A 20053-nucleotide genomic window follows, 5' to 3' on the forward strand; every position below is an offset into this window, starting at 1 on the left:
TGTAGAAAATCTTTAGTATAACAATATTTTCTGTAGAAAATCTTTAGTATAACAATATTTTCTGTAGAAAATCTTGTGTAGAACAATATTTTCTATAGAAAATCTTGTGTAGAACAATATTTTGTATAGAAAATCTTATGTAGAACAATATTTTGTATAGAAAATCTTGTGTAGAACAATATTTTCTGTAGAAAATCTTTAGTATAAAAATATTTTCTGTAGAAAATCTTTAGTATAACAATATTTTCTATAGAAAATCTTGTGTATGACGATATTTTCTATAGAAAATCTTGTGTAGAACAATATTTTCTATAGAAAATCTTGCGTAGAACAATATTTTCTATAGAAAATCTTGTGTAGAACAATATTTTGTATAGAAAATCTTGTGTAGAACAATATTTTCTATAGAAAATATTTTCTGTAGAAAATCTTGTGTATAACAATATTTTCTATAGAAAATCTTGTGTATGACGACATTTTCTATAGAAAATCTTGTGTATGACGACATTTTCTATAGAAAATCTTGTGTAGATCAACATTTTCTATAGAAAATCTTGTGTAGAACAAAATTTTCTATAGAAAATCTTGTGTAGAACAAAATTTTCTATAGAAAATCTTGTGTAGAACAATATTTTCTATAGAAAATCTTGCGTAGAACAATATTTTCTATAGAAAATCTTGCGTAGAACAATATTTTCTATAAACAATCTTGTGTATAACAATATTTGCTGTAGAAAATCTTGAGTATAACAATATTTGCTGTAGAAAATCTTGAGTATAACAATATTTTCCATAGAAAATCTTGTGTATGACGACATTTTCTATAGAAAATCTTGTGTAGATCAACATTTTCTATAGAAAATCTTGTGTAGATCAACATTTTCTATAGAAAATCTTGTGTAGAACAATATTTTCTATAGAAAATCTTGTGTAGAACAATATTTTCTATAGAAAATCTTGTGTAGAACAATATTTTCTATAGAAAATCTTGTGTAGAACAATATTTTCTATAGAAAATCTTGTGTAGAACAATATTTTCTATAGAAAATCTTGTGTAGAACAATATTTTCTATAGAAAATCTTGTGTAGAACAATATTTTCTATAGAAAATCTTGTGTAGAACAATATTTTCTATAGAAAATCTTGTGTAGAACAATATTTTCTATAGAAAATCTTGTGTAGAACAATATTTTCTATAGAAAATCTTGTGTAGAACAACATTTTCTATAGAAAATCTTGTGTAGAACAACATTTTCTATAGAAAATCTTGTGTAGAACAACATTTTCTATAGAAAATCTTGTGTAGAACAACATTTTCTATAGAAAATCTTGTGTAGAACAAAATTTTCTATAGAAAATCTTGTGTAGAAAATCTTGTGTAGAACAACATTTTCTATAGAAAATCTTGTATAGAACAACATTTTCTATAGAAAATCTTGTGTAGAACAACATTTTCTATAGAAAATTTTGTGTAGAACAACATTTTCTATAGAAAATCTTGCGTAGAACAACATTTTCTGTAGAAAATCTTGTGTAGAACAATATTTTCTATAGAAAATCTAGTGTATGACGATATTTTCTATAGAAAATCTTGTGTAGAACAATATTTTTTATAGAAAATCTTGTGTATAACAATATTTTCTGTAGAATATCTTGAGTATAACAATATTTTCTGTAGAAAATCTTTAGTATAACAATATTTTCTGTAGAAAATCTTTAGTATAACAATATTTTCTGTAGGAAATCTTTAGTATAACAATATTTTCTATAGAAAATCTTGTGTATGACAATATTTTCTATAGAAAATCTTGTGTAGAACAATATTTTCTGTAGAAAATCTTGAGTATAACAATATTTTCTGTAGAAAATCTTGAGTATAACAATATTTTCTGTAGAAAATCTTTAATATAACAATATTTTCTGTAGAAAATCTTTAGTATAACAATATTTTCTGTAGAAAATCTTTAGTATAACAATATTTTCTGTAGAAAATCTTGTGTAGAACAATATTTTCTATAGAAAATCTTGTGTAGAACAACATTTTCTATAGAAAATCTTGTGTAGAACAACATTTTCTATAGAAAATCTTGTGTAGAACAACATTTTCTATAGAAAATTTTGTGTAGAACAACATTTTCTATAGAAAATCTTGTGTAGAACACCATTTTCTATAAAAAATCTTGTGTAGAACAACATTTTCTATAGAAAATCTTGTGTAAAACAATATTTTCTATAGAAAATCTTGTGTAGAACAACATTTTCTATAGAAAATCTTGTGTAGAACAATATTTTCTATAGAAAATCTTGCGTAGAACACTATTTTCTATAAACAATCTTGTGTATAACAATATTTGCTGTAGAAAATCTTAAGTATAACTATATTTTCTGTTGAAAATCTTGAGTGTAACATTTTTCTATAGAAAATAAAATAATTTTCTATAGAAAATCTTGTCTATAACTATTTTTTTTGGACATGTGTATAACAGTATTTTCTATAGAAAATCGTATGAAAAACAGCATTTTCTTTAAAAATCTTGTCTATTATAACAGCATTTTCTATAGAAAATCTCGTATTCAACACCACTTTCTATAGACAATTTTTTGATAACAGACGACTGTTTACAACATAAAGCTACAGTAATATTAAAATTTGAAGTACTCTGGTGATGAAGAAAGTAATTTTTTAATACTATTTTAATACGGAACAAAAATATAATTTTCCATCCCTGTATATAAGATTAAAAGTAAATCTTAAAATAGGAGAACACATATGGAACCGTAACAGCAAATCCAATATAGAATCGTTTACATAATCTGTTGAAATTTCATAAAATTTTATAGAAATTGCAAACGGAATGACAAACTTACATATACATATGTATATAGCCTTGCCACTTAAGATGAAGGGTATTAAAAGAATTAAACACAACAATCGAACAAAAAGCTTTTTCTGAATTGTTTGTTATTTACTTTCATGTTTAAAAACGGCTAAAAAAATAGAATAACAATATGGGAGTCAAGGCGAATTGTTTAGACAAGTGAACTGTCAATTCACTTGTGATTGTTGTGGCGAAAAATACAACAAACCCAAAAGCAAAAACAACAACAGGCAACTTTGACAGTTCGACTATCTTTTAACAAAAAGATTTGTTGTTTTTGTACATGTTGTAGTTCTGTCGTCACCTTCTATAGATTCGCCTTGCTGGGAGTGGTGCGTTGCTCAATTATTTGTTGACAATAGCAACATACAACAACAAAAATGAAATAAGCGCAAAAGCAACGTGCTCAAACAACGTGGTTGTTGTTTTTGCACAATATGTGTTCTGTGCAGTGTTACCATATGTCAAGTTTTCCCTTTTTAGCAAGGTTTTTGAGACGCAAAAAGTTTTATTTTTTAAAAAAAAAGTTTTTTTGGAAAATTGATATCAATAAGTTGAACCGATGATTTCAAAATGATAGTCCCCAAATTCATTCACTAAATGGGGAGATTGATTTGAATATATTGAAAGTGTCTCCAGCACTAAATTCACATAAATTATCTCAGTTTGATTACATATATGTACGAATTGGATTTTGTAATTTTAGTATGTACTTAGAAATAAAAAGTTTTCTTCAAAAGATATATAGCAACACTGGTTCTGTGTACGCGTGAGAGAGTTGCTCTTTTGAGAACACATTATAAAAAGCTCTCTCTCAAGGCGAATTTATATACCAGGTGGTGTTGATAATGTTGTTTTGATGTTTGAGCTGTCAATTATCCTATGATTGTTGCGGCGAATGCTACAACAAACGTAAAAGTAACAAAAACAACAGGCAAACTTTGACATCTTAAACCACATAAACAAAAACAAATTGCAAGTGGTTTTTGTAAATGTTGTACTTGTTGTAGAATCGACACCACCTGGTATATAAATTCGCATTGCTGAAGATTGACAAAAAAAAACACATACATACATACATACATACAAATAAAGATTTGTTTGTTATTATACATATATTTGCATGACATCATTGAAAACAATAACAAATTACATTGTGTTTTGGTTTTATGGTTATTTCTCAGCCCAGGTCCAACTTACTATGGTCTTATATACGTCGATGCAAAGGTCTTTGAAATATCTATCATTAGATATCCATATTGTCTATATTAATGACTTAGTAATCCAGATATAGGTCAAAAATAGGTAAAAAATCGAGGTTGTCCTGGTTTTTTCCTTATATCTCAGCTATTTGTGGACCGATTTTCTCGATTTTAAATAGCAACCGAGCCGGAAGAATTCCGGAGACATTGATATATGAATCATGTATGTATGTTATTTGGGGGCTTCGGAAAGTTGATTTCAACACACAGACGGACAGACGGACATGGCTATATCGATTCCGCTATCTATAACGATCCAGAATATATATACTTTATGGGGTCGCAAATGAAAAATGTGGAAATTACAAACGGAATGACAAACTTATATATACCCTTGCCACTCATGGTGAAGGGTATAAGAATGAGTCTCTGCTCCCAATGTAACAAAGAGTTACCGACAAAATTCGTCAAATGTTTCGCCTGCAACTCTCTTTATCATTTTTCTCCTTGCTGCTCACTATCGGAGAAAACTTACATGAGCATGCACAATGAACGGAGAACCGAATGGAGATGCCAGAAGTGTAAAGTAAGGAAAACATCTACTAGTAGTAGAGTTGTGTAGCTCATGAATGACCTAGTTCAATTGAACTATTCGCTCAACTGAGCGAAGTGAATCATTCATCATACTGAGCGCTTTCAGCTCAGCACTGAACGTTTTCAACTGAGCGGTTTTGCTTTATGCTCATGTTTCTTTCAGTACTCATGAAAGAGCTGCACAAGCACATTCATTTGTCATCTTCAATGTTTCACATGTTTCACTTTACTCTTAAATTCTGTAACATTCATTCGCTCACTGACATTTTCAAGCCGACTTAAGCCGAAAAAAATACGGCGGCGGCGGCTTTGAAAATTTATCGGCGGCTCGGCTCAGCCGGCTGAATGATGTGTACTATTGAATGAGTGTGAATTTATTTATGGTAGGTGGTGTAGAATGAAATAAAGAAAGAGTATTGCTACAGTTTGTAAGTATATTTCATAAAATAATAATGTAAAAGGGAAATACATAATTGTTATTTTTAAAATAATAATTGTAATTGAAAGTATGTAATTAGTAAAAAATACTATTTCAAAAATATATTAGTGGGATTATATCTACCAAAAAACATAATTAAAAAAATAGAAAGTACTGATATTCTTAATTAAATTAGCAATATTATTTCAATCACTTATTTTTAGAAAACATATACTAGTGTTTATAAACCGGATAACCGAAAAACCGGTTTTTCTTCGAAATCTCGGTTTTTTGCGAACCGGTTAATTTAAAATGTTGATTTTCGGTTAACCGGTTTTTATCACTCGGTTAACCGGTTTTTAAAATTTTAGACTAAAATTGATAAATCTCACGTTTTTGTGCATTTTTAATATTATTTAATATTATCAGACACATTATTGGTCTGATTTGAAACCTAAAGTGCTGATTAACAATACAATAGATTAATATTTTTAAGAATTACAATGATTCTGAATAGTAGAGGACGATGAATTTACTTAAAAACTTTTTCAGAATAAATTTCACATAATGAACCTATTAATAATTAAATTCCGCATAATTCTATAAGTTTAGGCTAAATCTCACTAATGATTCATATCATATCAGAAAGTAGAGGTGATAATTAATTTCAAAATTATGAAATTTTTAATTATAAAAGTGATTTACATTTTTTGGTTGAAATTTAATGAATAAACCAATAATTAAAACCAGTATTATATTATTAAGGTATTTATAGACGGCAATGCTGGGTATTAATATTTGTCAAAAACTCAAGTATCATAATACAATTTCATCGTCTAAACAAAATTTGTATTAGATTTTCAAAAAATACGAATGATTTTTTTGATTTACGGTCGGTATTCAAAATTTGTTTAAAAATATTCAAAAACTTTTTATTTTCATATGTATCGGGTATGTATGTATTTATAAATACAAAAAATGCAAACAAAGAAATAAAATATGTATAATAATATCGTGTAAACAATAAATGTTTTTTCGAAACGATTTCTTTAAATACCGAAAGATTTCAATAATATTTTAAATTTGAAAAGTGTTAGTAACATATTTATACTCAATTCCATTTGACTGAGATAATAATTTTGAAATTTTTACAAAATAAAATGGACTTGGCACTTTTGTATATTTATAGTTATTTAATATTAACCACTCCTGACTACTAAAAACTACAAATTCCAATGCTGGGTATACTTTATGGGACATTTTATGTTTTCTAAACATATATGACGGTTAACCAGTTTTTTCGATGTTTTTCTTAAAAAAGCCCAATTTTCGGTTAACCGACAAACCGGTTTTTTAAAAAGTCGGTTTTTTATAAACACTAACTAACATATACATATCTTATGCACTTTTTTACTATACTGCTACATCAACAGAACCTTTATCAGCTGCCATGAGCGACCTATCGTGGGTTTTTCGCTGTTTTTTGGAATGACAGTTTTACGTTATTTTTATTTCGTAAAACAATAAAATATTATTCCTTAAATTCAGAAATTCTATTTATATATTGTTAGATCATAAAACAATTAAGTTAATGTTGATAACATTTTTATACAAATTGTATCACTAAACTATTTATCTTAAATATAAGTTGTAAAACTCAGGTAAAAAATATATATTTTGCCAATTGATAACTAACATTATGTAAATGGGAGAACCCCCAAAAAATTGCAACAATATACATTTTGGTTTAGTTATTGTCACATTTTTATTTTGGATCACAATTATTAGATCATCAAAATATTTTTCCTTTTTCAAATTCCAGTTAATATCTTGAGTTTTTTGGTAATTTTATTATTTTGTGTCAAAAGACTGTGTGTTTTTACAACTAAATAATTGATTTAATTCACTACAAGCAATTCTCAAAATGAAATGGTCATTATACAACATACTGAGCTAATGAGCTAAAAGAATGACCTAGTTCATTTCAGTGAGCCGAGCTGAAAAGAGCGGTCACTTCACTGAGCTAATAAACCCAACTCTAACTAGTAGCAACAATGCGTATCATGTAATAGTTGATGATAATCCGCAACAAACAAATCAACAAAAACAGCAAAGAGATTTTGATGGTGATGATGATGATGCTCCCAAACGTTTTAAAGAATTATCACTAAACGATGTCAACAACAGCGTGTACATGGTAAAGACCGACGTAAACTGATTAAAAACAGACGTCACATGCATGAAAACAGACATGCATGATATTAAAACAGCAATACAGCAACTCACAACAACAATTAATCAAAACTCCCAAATAAACACAAACATTCAAACTGCACTCAACACAATTACAACCACTCTCACAAATCTTACTTCTCAAGTGAGTGAACTCTGCGAGAGTAACAAAGAAAAGGAAAAACAAATGCAAGACATGGACAAACGTATCAACTCTTTGGAGCAAAAACTATTAAACAAAAACGTAGAGATTAAAAACATACCAAATGTTAATCTCCCACCAAACAATGTTGTCAAAACAATCGCCACATCGGTAAACGTGAAAATCAACGATGCTGATATTAGTAATTCCTATATTTTAAAAAAATCACAAAAATTGATTGTTGAGTTCACCTCATTAAATAAAAAGAAAGAATTATTAAGTAAAATCAAACGTCATAGAATAGAGTCAAAAGTGTTAACTGATGATGCCAACGACAATAATTATTTGTACATAAATGACCATTTAACCGCACACAAACGTCGCCTACTATGGTTAGTAAAAACAAAAGCCAAAGAATCTAATTGGAAATTTGTATGGGTACGAAATGGAAGCATCTTTGCAAAAAGAAATGAAATTTCCAACCCAATCATAATAAATAATGCCGCCGATATCGAACTAATTACAATTTAAATTACATATTAATAAATATAATCTGCATAAAAAAAAAAAAATCTTATCCTTTTTTATAAAAATGAACATTGTTACAACAATAGAAAATTTTAATCAAATAGAAAAAAACTTTTTAAGTTATCCCACAACTATAGTTTATATGAATATTCGTTCACTTCGTTTAAACTTCACCCCTTTCTCAGCTTCGATACATAATATTATAAACAACATCAACTTTATTATCCTCGTCGAGACAAATATTACAGATGATGAAAATAATATTTACTACATAGAAGGCTTCAACTCTCACTTTTTTAATAGAGAAGGTAGAGGCGGAGGGATAGCAGTATTCGTCAGAGACAACATAATACGCACAAACATTAATCTTAAAACTATCTCTTTCGAAGCAATACAAATTAATGTAAGTAATAAAAACAAAACTTACTCTCTTATTACAATATACCGACCGCCAAACAAAAATATAAAAGAGTTCATAATAGAACTTGACAAAGTTCTAAACAAAATAAAAAACAAACAAGATGTTATTGTTATTGGAGATATCAATATTGATATTCTCACACAAAACATCACAACAACAAAATACACTGAGATGCTGTCTTCTAACGGACTACAAAGTATAATTAATGAGAGCACAAGAGTAGATATCAACAAAAAAACAAGCACTTGCATCGATCACTTACATATACGAAACAATATAACAACAGCAAAAACACATGCATCGATAATAAAAACAAGTATATCTGATCACTACTCTATCGATATCTATCTATCTATCACCTACAACTGAGGATGAAATATATAACATTTTAAAAAATATGAATTCAAGGAAAGATGCCGGTATAGATGGAATCAGACCCAAGGACATAAAATATAATGCTGCCTTTCTTACACCTGTAATTACTGCCTTGATCAACCTGAGCATCCGTAACGCGACAATTCCAAGACAATTAAAAAGCGCAATAATACGACCAATCTATAAAAATGGTACAAAAAGCGACTGTAACAACTATAGACCCATTGCTATATTACCTGCTATAGAAAAAGTACTCGAAGAAATAATAGTTAGAAGACTTAATGAATTCCTTAGGAAATACAAGATTCTAAACTCTAACCAATATGGCTTCCAGAAAGGAAAAATTATAAATCAATTGCTGGGAAATTTTTCCAACCACATAAACAAATGCCTGAGTGAAAACATCCACTGCCTAACTTTATTTATCGACTTTAGCAAAGCCTTTGACACGCTCTCGCACTCTAACCTTTTAGAAATTCTGGAACGAAATGGAATAAGAGGCAATTGTCTACAATGGCTAAAACATTATTTAGAGCTCAGAACTTACCGGGTAAAAATTAGTAATACGTTAAGTAAGGAGACATCTTCCAAAAACAACGGAGTACCACAAGGCTCAAAACTTGGTCCACTGCTTTACCTTATATATGCAAATGATATGATAAATATTCTCAAAGAAAGCTCAGTATTTGCCTTCACAATGCCAACCTCTGTGTAGACACATGTAACACATCTATAGAACTTGTTAAAAGCTATAAATATCTCGGAGTGTACGTAGACGAAAATTTCAAGTGGCTAACTCATATTAACTATCTTCGAAACAAACTAAGAAAAACTGCATACAGTCTGTTTCATTTAAGCAATTGTGCCACCTTCCAAGTCTTGAAACAAGCATACTTTTCTCTAGCTGAATCATACATAAGACATGGTATCACGGCTTGGGGCAGCTCCACATATTGCAGAAGTCTTCAGCAGTCACAAAATCAAATCTTAAAAATCCTATTAAAAAATTATCAACACAAACAACTACTACAATATGAAATGATATATGGCAACGATAACAATGCAAGTACAAACAACACCAGAAATATTAACAACATAAACAACAACACACATCTCAACACCACAAATCTCAACAACACAAATACCAACACAAATCTCAACAACACACATCTCAACAACACAAATACCAACAACACAAACCTCAACAACACAAATTTAAACAACACAAATCTCAACAACACAAACCTCAACAACACAAACACCAACACAAATCCCAACAACACACATCTCAACAACACAAATACCAACAACACAAACCTCAACAACACAAATTTAAACAACACAAATTTCAACAACACAAATATCAACAACACAAATCTCAACAACACAAATTTCAACAACACAAACACTAACAACACAAATCTCAACAACACAAATCTCAACAACACAAATCTCAACAACACAAATTTCAACAACACAAATCACAACAACACAAACCTCAACAACACAAATTTAAACAACACAAATTTCAACAACACAAACACCAACAACACAAATCTAAACAACACAAATCTAAACAACACAAATACCAACAACACAAATTTCAACAACACAAACGTCAATACTCAAACGTCAATTACGCTTATGTCAACGCCACCTCAAACATAAATCTGAACATCACACACAACACCAATACAAACGCTAGTAGTTTCAACACAGCAAACAACATAGCTACCAAACTACAAATATTAAACATCAAAAGCATATACTGTACCACTTTAATTAATGAGTTCTACAATGATCATAGATTCCTGAAACCAATCGATCACCTGTACAACACAAGACGTCGAGCAGAAGGAAGATACAAAGTAGATCGCCACAGAAATAACTACGGCAAAAATTCATTAAATGTTATCCTACCAAATATTTTTAATAATATACCAACGAATATATTAAACATCGCTAACATTTATAGAAGAAAAAAATCATTAAAATTATATTTCATAAATTCGCAATGAAAATAAAACATTTAAATTGTATTTTATATTATAAGTTTTTTCATCCTGCAGACAAGCCAATAGGCTTCGCGGGGTTAGAATTAAGAGAAAATGTAAATCAATTTCAAAGTTAATAAATAATGAAAAAAAAAAAAAAAAGCTACTTAAGTTATACTTTGTTAGAAAGCTATAATCTCATGCCATCCAAATATAAAAAAATTTAGCTTCCTAGCTCTTTAGGGCCTTTTAAAATTGCGATTTATATGAAGTCGTTAAAAACTGGGTAATTTTGGGACATTTTTCGAAAAATGTCCGATATACCCGCATATATATCGGGTACTATTTATGCTAGCTACTGAAGTTATACTTTGTTAGAAAGCTATAATCTCATGCCATCCAAATTTTTTTTTTTTTTTTCATCATTTATTTATTGTATCTTCATTATTTAATGAACTAACAATAAGTGGTTCAAATCTTATCTATATATATAAAAGAGTAACGTTACTGACTGACTGACTGACTGATTCATCATCGCACAGCCCAAACGGCTGAAGCTAGAATCACGAAATTTTAACTGTGGGTTCCTCCCTCACCAAAACGATCCGATAAGAAGGGATTTTTGGAAATTCGAACGTTTAGGGGGTAAAAAAGGGTAAAAACGGGTAAATTCGGTAACCTTATATCTTCAAAACTAATAAAGATAAAAAAAACTTAAAGTTGCATGTTACTCCATTTAAAAAATAAGCTGACAGGTGTTTCGTACTTTTTCGAAATTCGAAACATTTAGGGGAGAAAACGGGTAAAAACTGTATTTTGGTACTTTTTTGGCACCCTATGTATCTTTTAAACCAATAAACATATAAACAAATTTTAAATCGCATTCCTTACTTATCAAAAAATAAAAAATATAAGTTTGGTACTTTTTGGAAATTCGAACCCTTAAGGGATAAAAATTGTGTTTATTTTTGGTACTTTTTCATAAAATATGTTTTTCTATAATTTGACATAGGCATACGAATATTTTATTATGAGCTCCCACCACGATACAGAAATTTATTTGAATTAAATTTTACCAAAGCAATGGGGATAAAAAAGGTACCAAAAAGGGGATAAAATCGGAAAAATACATTTTATTGAAATTATTAAGCCAATTTTGATAATTTTTTTAACACTGGTTCCTGGATTCATACAAAAATTAACTAACAGGGTGTTATTTGGAACTCGAGTGCCAAGGTGTATATTGGGCCAAATCCGGGTAAACAGTTTGGTACTTTTTTAAAACATATTTTTTCTTGGGCACAGATTTTAATATTTTGAGACATGTCTGTAGCATAAACAATTTTGGCAAAATGGAATATTTTTAAAGGTCGAACTTGAGGGGTGTTCGAGGAAGAAAAGGGAAATTGGTACTTTTCTCCTAATGGTACTTTTTTAATATTTTAAATTATTGCACTTATCGACATTAAAGTTAGCTGATTTGTATCTGAGTGAAGTTTGTGTTAGGCATAGGGTATAATATTTAGGTACCAAAATGTGTGAACAGAACTATAGGTACTTTTTTGTTCTTCTAATGGTACTTTTTTGAAATTTCTATAACAATGGACTTAGAAACATGAAATTAAACATATATGGTCCTAAGTGAGTGAGAATTCTAGGGGGAGACTTTTTGGTACTTTTTCTTTATTGGAATGGTACTTTTTGTAATTTCTTCACCAATGAACCTAGAAACATAAAATAAAGCTTATATATAAACCGAGTGAGTAGGAAACCACAAGTGTGGGTTTTTTGGTACTTTTTCTATATTCTAATGGTACTTTTTTGAATTTTCTATAACTATGGACTTAGAAACATGAAATTAAGCATACATGGTCCTAAGTGAGTTAGAATTCTAGGGGGAGACGTTTTGGTACTTTTACTTTATTCGAATGGTACTTTTTGTAATTTCTTCACCAATGAACCTAGAAACATGAAATAAAGCTTACATGGGCCCGAGTGGGTGGGAATCCACACGTGGTTGCTTTTTGGTACTTTTTCTATATTATAATGGTACTTTTTGAATTTTCTACAATAAAGGACCTAGAAACATGAAATTAAGCGTATATGGTCCTATGTGAGTGAAAATTCAAGCGGATACTTCATGGTACTTTTTTTTATTATAATGGTACTTTTTTTAATTTTCTATAACAATGGACTTAGAAACATGAAATTTAGCATACACGGTCCTAAGTCAGTGAAAATTCTAGGGGGAGACTTTTTGGTACTTTTTCTCTATTCGAATGGTACTTTTTGTAATTTCTTCACCAATGAACCTAGAAACATGAAGTAAAGCTTATATGGACCGGAGTGAGTGGGAATCCACAAGTGCCTGATTTTTGGTACTTTTTGTATATTGTAGCGGTACTTTTTGAATTTTCTGTAATAATGGCCATAAAAATATGAAATTAATCGTATATGTTATAAAGTAAGTGAGAATTCCAGGGGGAGACTTTTTGGTACTTTTTCTTTATTCTAATGGTACTTTTTTGAATTTTTTATAACAATGAACTTAGAAACATGATATTAATCGTATATGTTCTAAAGTGAGTGAAAATTCTAGGGATAGACTTTTTGGTACTTTTTCTTTATTCGAATGGTACTTTTTGTAATTTCTTCACCAATTAACCTAAAACCATGAAATTAAGCTTATATGGGAGTGAGTGGGAAACCACAAGTGGGGGATTTTTGGTGCTTTTTATATATTCTAATGGTACTTTATGAATTTTCTGTAATAATGGACATAGAAATATGAAATTAGGCGTCTATGGTCCCAAGTGAGTGGAAATTCAAGGCGCTTGGTACTTTTTCTTTGTTCTCATACGTACTATTGTGAATTTACTATAATAATGGACCTAGCGTTTCCAAAAAACCAAAGAATTTCAAAACCGCGGTTTTGTTTTTTTTTGGGTTTTGTGATAATTTTTAAATATTAATTGTTATAGAAACAAAATTAGTTGATAATATAGGAAAGGCTATACAAATTTAAAATTCAAAATCGACGGGTTATGGTTTAGTGAATGCGAATTCAGAAGTGATAATCAATGGTACTATTTGTTTATTGCAATGGTACTTTTTGAATATTTTATAATAATTTTAGGCACACATGATTTTAAATGAATTTGAATTCACAAAAGGTGACTTTAGTGGTAACTTTCTTTTGCATTTTCTATAATAATGGACCCAGAAATACGAAATTAGACATTTACAATTAGATTCACAAAGGGAGACTTAATAGTACTATTTCATTCTTCTAATTGGGGTGGCGAAGCGCACCGGGTCTGCTAGTATCTAATATTATTATTTAATTAGTCCAGCCAGTGCCGGACGAAAAAATTTTGTGTTCATGGTTGTTTTGGTTAAATTGGCATTCTTCCTTCTAGATTAGGTCTGCTGTGTCCCTTCTTCTTAATCGAGTGTGGCCACGGTTATCTAATATGTTGCGGGCCAGCGGGTTTGGGTGAACTTCAAGTTTTTTTAAATATTTTTGTACGTTTTTCGAGATTTCAGTTTTTACAATGGGCACGTTTAGATCTTTGTGTAAGTTAACGTACGCTGTGCATTGGGCACACGTTCGTCTCTAAATTTAAATTCAAAATTCACACATTTATAGTTCTGCATTTATTGCACAAAATTCACACATTGGAAGTACTGCATTTGCATAAATTCTGTACATTAATTTCGGGAGTCTGGTTACAGATCTCCTCATTGTGTGCTTTAATGTGATTGGTTGGTTTAGCAATATTTTTGTGTGCGATATTTTGCAGACTCGGCAAAACGTTTTGGGTCTTTTTTTTAAGTAATCAAAATTTTAAGTCAGTCTAAGATCAGATTCAGACCCACATAGTGGTGTCGGCGTAAAAAGCTCGTTTTCAACTACTAAAGATTTATAAATAAAAAAGATACAAACTGTTTATAATTAATTACAATTAAATACTTACAAGTGTTAATAAAAAGATACAAACTGTTTATTATAATTTACAATTAAATACTTACAACTAAGATAATAAACTGAACCAAAATCCTGTTTAATATTGAAAAGTGAAAAAATTAATTTGTTTATAATAATTTAGAATTAAATGCTTACAACTGTTAATAAAAAGATACAAACTGTTTTATAAAAGGTGTAATTAATAAGATCATAAACTGAAAAATAAAGAAGATAATAAACTGAACAATTATCCTGTTTTTATTGAAAGGCGAAAAAATTAATTGGCGCCCAACGTAAAAAAAGAATAATTTAAAAAGAAAAGAAGTCCTCATAGAAGAAGAAAGCTGAGAAAGTGAACGAAGTGGTCCTTAAGATGTCGCAGCAAAGTATGCAGTTGGTCATGTAAGCGATTCTTGCCGTTTTAAATGTATCCTGTTATTTATCTTTTAATACGCTTCTAACATTAACAATAAATTAAGTGAAACTAATTATAAATTAAGTAATTATTAACGATAATTGAATAGAAAAGAGCCAAATATCAATTGAATTAGCTTATGAAGTGTGACATTTTTTTTGTAATCGGATTTGAATGTTGACTCGATTATCTGCCTTGTGAAGCTAGTTTTTAACCTACCGAATACAGTTTGTCTTGACTCGTTTATGATTTCTATTGAGGAATCTATTAGGGAAGCGGAGGACCTCATTGATCGACTAGGAAATCTTAGCATTGAAAGTAGAAACAGTGGCACAATGGATGCTAATACCCTACAGACACTTCTTGCCGCTGCGGTTAGGATGGCGACAGAACAAACCCGCGGTCAGTTTCAGGGAATGGTCGAAGAGCTTAATCGGAAAATTGATGCTCTCCAGGTTGCTCCTGCCGTGGAGGAATATAGGGATATAGAAATTGTTCAGGGGGTTTCATGCGAGGAATCGCTTGACATAGTTAAGTCCGTTCCCGAGTTTAAAGGTGACACTTCTATGTATGTCTCTTGGCGTCAAGCGGCTGTTACGGCCCACAAATTATTTGAACCGTACCAGGGCAGTTCTAAGTATTATCAGGCGGTTGCCATACTTAGAAATAAAATCGTAGGGAGTGCTGACTCTGTTTTGAGCACATACAATACAGTTTTAAATTTTTATGCCATTCTCGCCAGGTTAGATTTTGCATACTCCGATAAGACATCGATATATACGTTGGAACAGGAACTCTCTACTCTAAGGCAGGGCCAAAGGCCAATCATTAACTTTTATGACGACGTCGAGCGTAAATTGACCCTAATTATTAACAAAGTCATAATGTCTCATGAAGGAGATGCTGCATTGATTAAATCTCTGAATCAAAAGTATAGAATGGATGCATTGCGCGTGTTCATATCGGGGCTTAGAAAACCTCTTTGTGACACCCTTTTCTCCTGTAAGCCAACTGACTTACCGTCTGCTTTGGCGTTGGCACAGGAATTAGAAACAAACCAGAATAGGTACAATTTTGCTACAGTTTATAATAACGGACTTGGCAAAGTTCAGCCAAACTATACCCCGCAAACGCATCCGAGATTCACTACTCGCAAAACTGCATTTCCCAATAACCAGCCGTCTGGCAATTATCCAAGACAAGTAACACCAAATTCGCCTTTTAATAATCAAATGCAGCAACCCTCCAACCAGACACAACGATTCTACCCACAGCCTCGTCCGTTCTCCCGGGTAAATGTTCAACCATCAGGTACTCAAGGTTTTGGTTTCCAACCTAACACCCAAATGGTCGATGCAGATGTCAGTATGCGTACGGTCAGATCCAACTTTCAGAGATCCCGCGACTTGAGAGGGGATACTAGATCGGACAGGCAAAATGTTCGTGAAGCGCAGAGAATAAACCACCTTGACCACGAAGAACAGGACCTTGACGCCACCAATAATGATCTTTTACAAGAGGACCATACTTCGGAAAATATACCCTTTGAAGACGAAATTAATTTTTTAGGGGTGGCTCAATTCTCCCCTACATCGAACGAACAATAGGTGACAGAACCATAAAACTTTTGGTGGATACTGGAGCCACTAGAAGTTACATAAGAAATTTCCAGAATCTGAAAGGTATAAAGAAAGTTTCAAAACCATTCCTTGCTAAATCTCTGCATGGTGCCAGCAGAGTCGAACACGCGACTCTGGTAAACGTTTTCAACAAAACTGAAACGTTTTTCTTACTTCAAGACCTGAAATTATTCGATGGCATTATCGGTTTTAACTTCATAAAATCCATTAAAGGTATAATCGACACGGAACAAGACATACTTCATTACGAGGGAGGACATGAAAGGTTAAAGTATTTAAATTTGAATGCAATTAATAATCTGACAGTTGAGGCCATCCCTAGGGAGGTTGAAAACAGGTTTTATGATATTATTCATGCAAATTCAGCTGTTTTTGCTAATCCAAATGAAGCTCTTCCTTACACAACTAATATTTCTGCCACAATCCGAACGAAAGATGAGGAACCTATCTACTCTAGGTACCAATCATATCCTATCAGCATGATTGACTTTGTCAACAAGGAAGTAAAAAAACTTTTAGGGGATGGTATAATTAGGCCATCGCGATCCCCTTACAACAGCCCAGTCTGGGTGGTGGATAAGAAGGGAGTAGATGAAAATGGAAACCAAAATAAGCGTCTTGTGATTGATTTCACTAAATTGAACTCAAAAACTATTTGCGATAAATATCCTATACCAGATCCATCCGTAATTCTGTCAAACCTCGGGAAGGCACGTTATTTCACAACACTTGATTTGAAAAGTGGCTTCCATCAGATTAATTTAAGAGAGCGAGATCGAGAAAAGACAGCATTTAGCATTAATAATGGCAAATACGAATTTTGTCGCTTGCCATTCGGTTTGAGGAATGCGCCTAGTATTTTTCAACGAGCAATAGATGATATATTGCGCGACGAGATAGGGAATTCTTGCCACGTCTATATAGACGACATTATTGTGTTCTCCGAATCTGCGCAGAAACATATTGAGGACGTTGACAGGGTTTTGAGGAAGTTGCTTCATGCGAATATGCGAGTGTCACTCGAAAAATCTAAATTTTTTAGGACCTCCGTCGAGTATTTGGGATTCGTTGTTTCAACTAAGGGCATTAAAACATGTCCAAGTAAAATGGAGGCAATAGTAAAATACGAGACTCCTTCAACCTTAAGGGGTCTAAGATCCTTTTTAGGACTTGCAGGTTACTACAGACGATTCGTGAAGGACTACGCAGCCATCGCGAAGCCGCTGACTAGGTATTTGCGTGGAGAAAATGGACATGTGAGCACCCGACAATCTAAATTGGTGAAAATTCAACTCGATGAAGAGGCTTTGGCCGCTTTTGAGAAGTTGAAGAAGCTCCTTGCTTCTGAAGATATTCTTCTTTTGTATCCTAACTTCGAAAAACCGTTCGATCTTACTGCGGATGCATCTTCTCATGCAATTGGCGCCGTTCTTTCGCAAAACGGGCGTCCAATAACAATGATTTCAAGAACATTGACCCCCGCAGAAGAAAACTATGCTACCAATGAGCGGGAATTATTAGCCATTGTATGGGCACTTAAAACTCTCAGACACTATCTGTATGGGGTCACAAATCTTAATATCTTTACAGACCACCAGCCCCTAACTTTTTCTGTTTCCGAAAGAAATCCTAACTCAAAAATAAAACGCTGGAAAGCATTCATAGAAGAGTATTCACCCTCATTTTTTTACAAGCCAGGAAAAGATAACGTCGTTGCAGACGCATTATCGAGACAGTTTCTACACATAACCACAGACTCATCGTCCTCTGATTCTATGAGCTTTCGCTAACTGAGGTTATCCCAACTGTTGAAAATCCGATAAATGCTTTCAAGAACCAAATTATTCTGGTGCAAGAGAATGGTGTGGAAAAGAAAACTAGGATAATTTTTAGGGATCGCATCCGGCATCGCATTTCATATCAAACTATTGAGGATCTGCTTCATTCAATCGAATCCGCAATTAATCCACGAGTCGTGAATGCAATATATTGTGACCTGCACACTTTGGCGCAAATTCAACATTTTTTGATATCCAATTATCCATCAGTTAAGTTCCGTTACACTACCAAATACGTCACTGACGTTTTTAATCCCAGTGACCAGTTGGATATACTTGTCACTGAACATAATAGGGCACACCGATCCATCAAAGAGAATATCACTCAAATCCTTTAGGATTATTTTTTTCCTGATATGAGAAAACAACTAAAGCAAGTAATAGCTAGTTGCAAAACATGTCGAGAGGCGAAATACTCGAGACACCCCCAGAAGCAACGAATATCTGAAACACCAATACCATGTTCTGTTGGAGAGATATTGCACATAGACATCTACACCACGGATAAAAAGTTTTTTTTGACATGTATAGACAAATTTTCAAAATTCGCTATTGTCATGCCCGTCGCATCAAGGGCAATTATTGACATAAAACCTGCCCTTCTGGGAATATTGAATTTTTTTAAGAACACCAAAATGTTGGTATGTGATAATGAAAAATCTCTAAATTCCGAAACAATAAAATCACTCGCCAAGAATAGTTTCGGTACTGATATTTATGCGATCCCACCACTCCATAGCACATCTAATGGACAAATAGAACGTTTCCACAGCACATTGACGGAAATCGCGAGGTGCCTGAAAATAGACGAAATCGCTATTGATGCAGTTGATTTGGTGTTGCTCGCCACCTCAAAATACAATAGGTCGATCCATTCCACTACCGGAATGAAACCAATTGATGTGGTTCATACAATACCAGAGGATCTGAGGGAAACAATTCGCTTGAGAATCACAAACAAACAGGAATCTGATTTGACTTATCACAATAAAAAGACAGTTTCTAGAACATATAATCCAGGCGATAAGGTCTATGTTAGGGCCAACAAACGATTAGGCAATAAATTTAGCAAAGCCTTCGTAGAAAAAGTGGTTCAGCAGGATTTGGGAACTACACTGAAAATTGATAATAGGATAGTTCATAAAGACAATATTAAATTTCTTGTTGCAGTTTGATGACATTCCTGACGACTTGTCGAGCGTCCACCATCCTCAACTACACGGCTTCCGATTACATTCCTTTACAAGATGGGGATGTTGCCATCTTTAATGACTTTGGGGTTTTGGCTCACATAACAAATTTGACCTCATTTGGTGAACTGACGACGGATACAAGAAGACTTTTGGATTTGTTCCCTAAGTCTCACATGAAGAAATTGCTGGAGACTGACCTTGACCAGATTGTGAAA

The 20053-nt window shown here is 32.0% G+C and overlaps 1 protein-coding gene across 1 annotated transcript; it reads left to right on the plus strand.

The window, feature by feature from the left end:
- The first annotated feature begins 7344 nt into the window (after positions 1-7344).
- LOC135963135 (putative uncharacterized protein DDB_G0286901) lies at positions 7345-10459 on the plus strand. Its single transcript, XM_065514904.1, has 2 exons — positions 7345-7859; positions 9649-10459. The coding sequence occupies exons 1-2, from the start codon at positions 7345-7347 to the stop codon at positions 10457-10459; spliced, it is 1326 nt and encodes a 441-aa protein (XP_065370976.1).
- The last annotated feature ends 9594 nt before the right edge of the window (positions 10460-20053 follow it).

This window comes from Calliphora vicina, unplaced genomic scaffold (genome assembly GCF_958450345.1).
Source record: "Calliphora vicina unplaced genomic scaffold, idCalVici1.1 scaffold_58, whole genome shotgun sequence".
Classification (NCBI taxonomy): Eukaryota; Metazoa; Arthropoda; class Insecta; order Diptera; family Calliphoridae; genus Calliphora; species Calliphora vicina.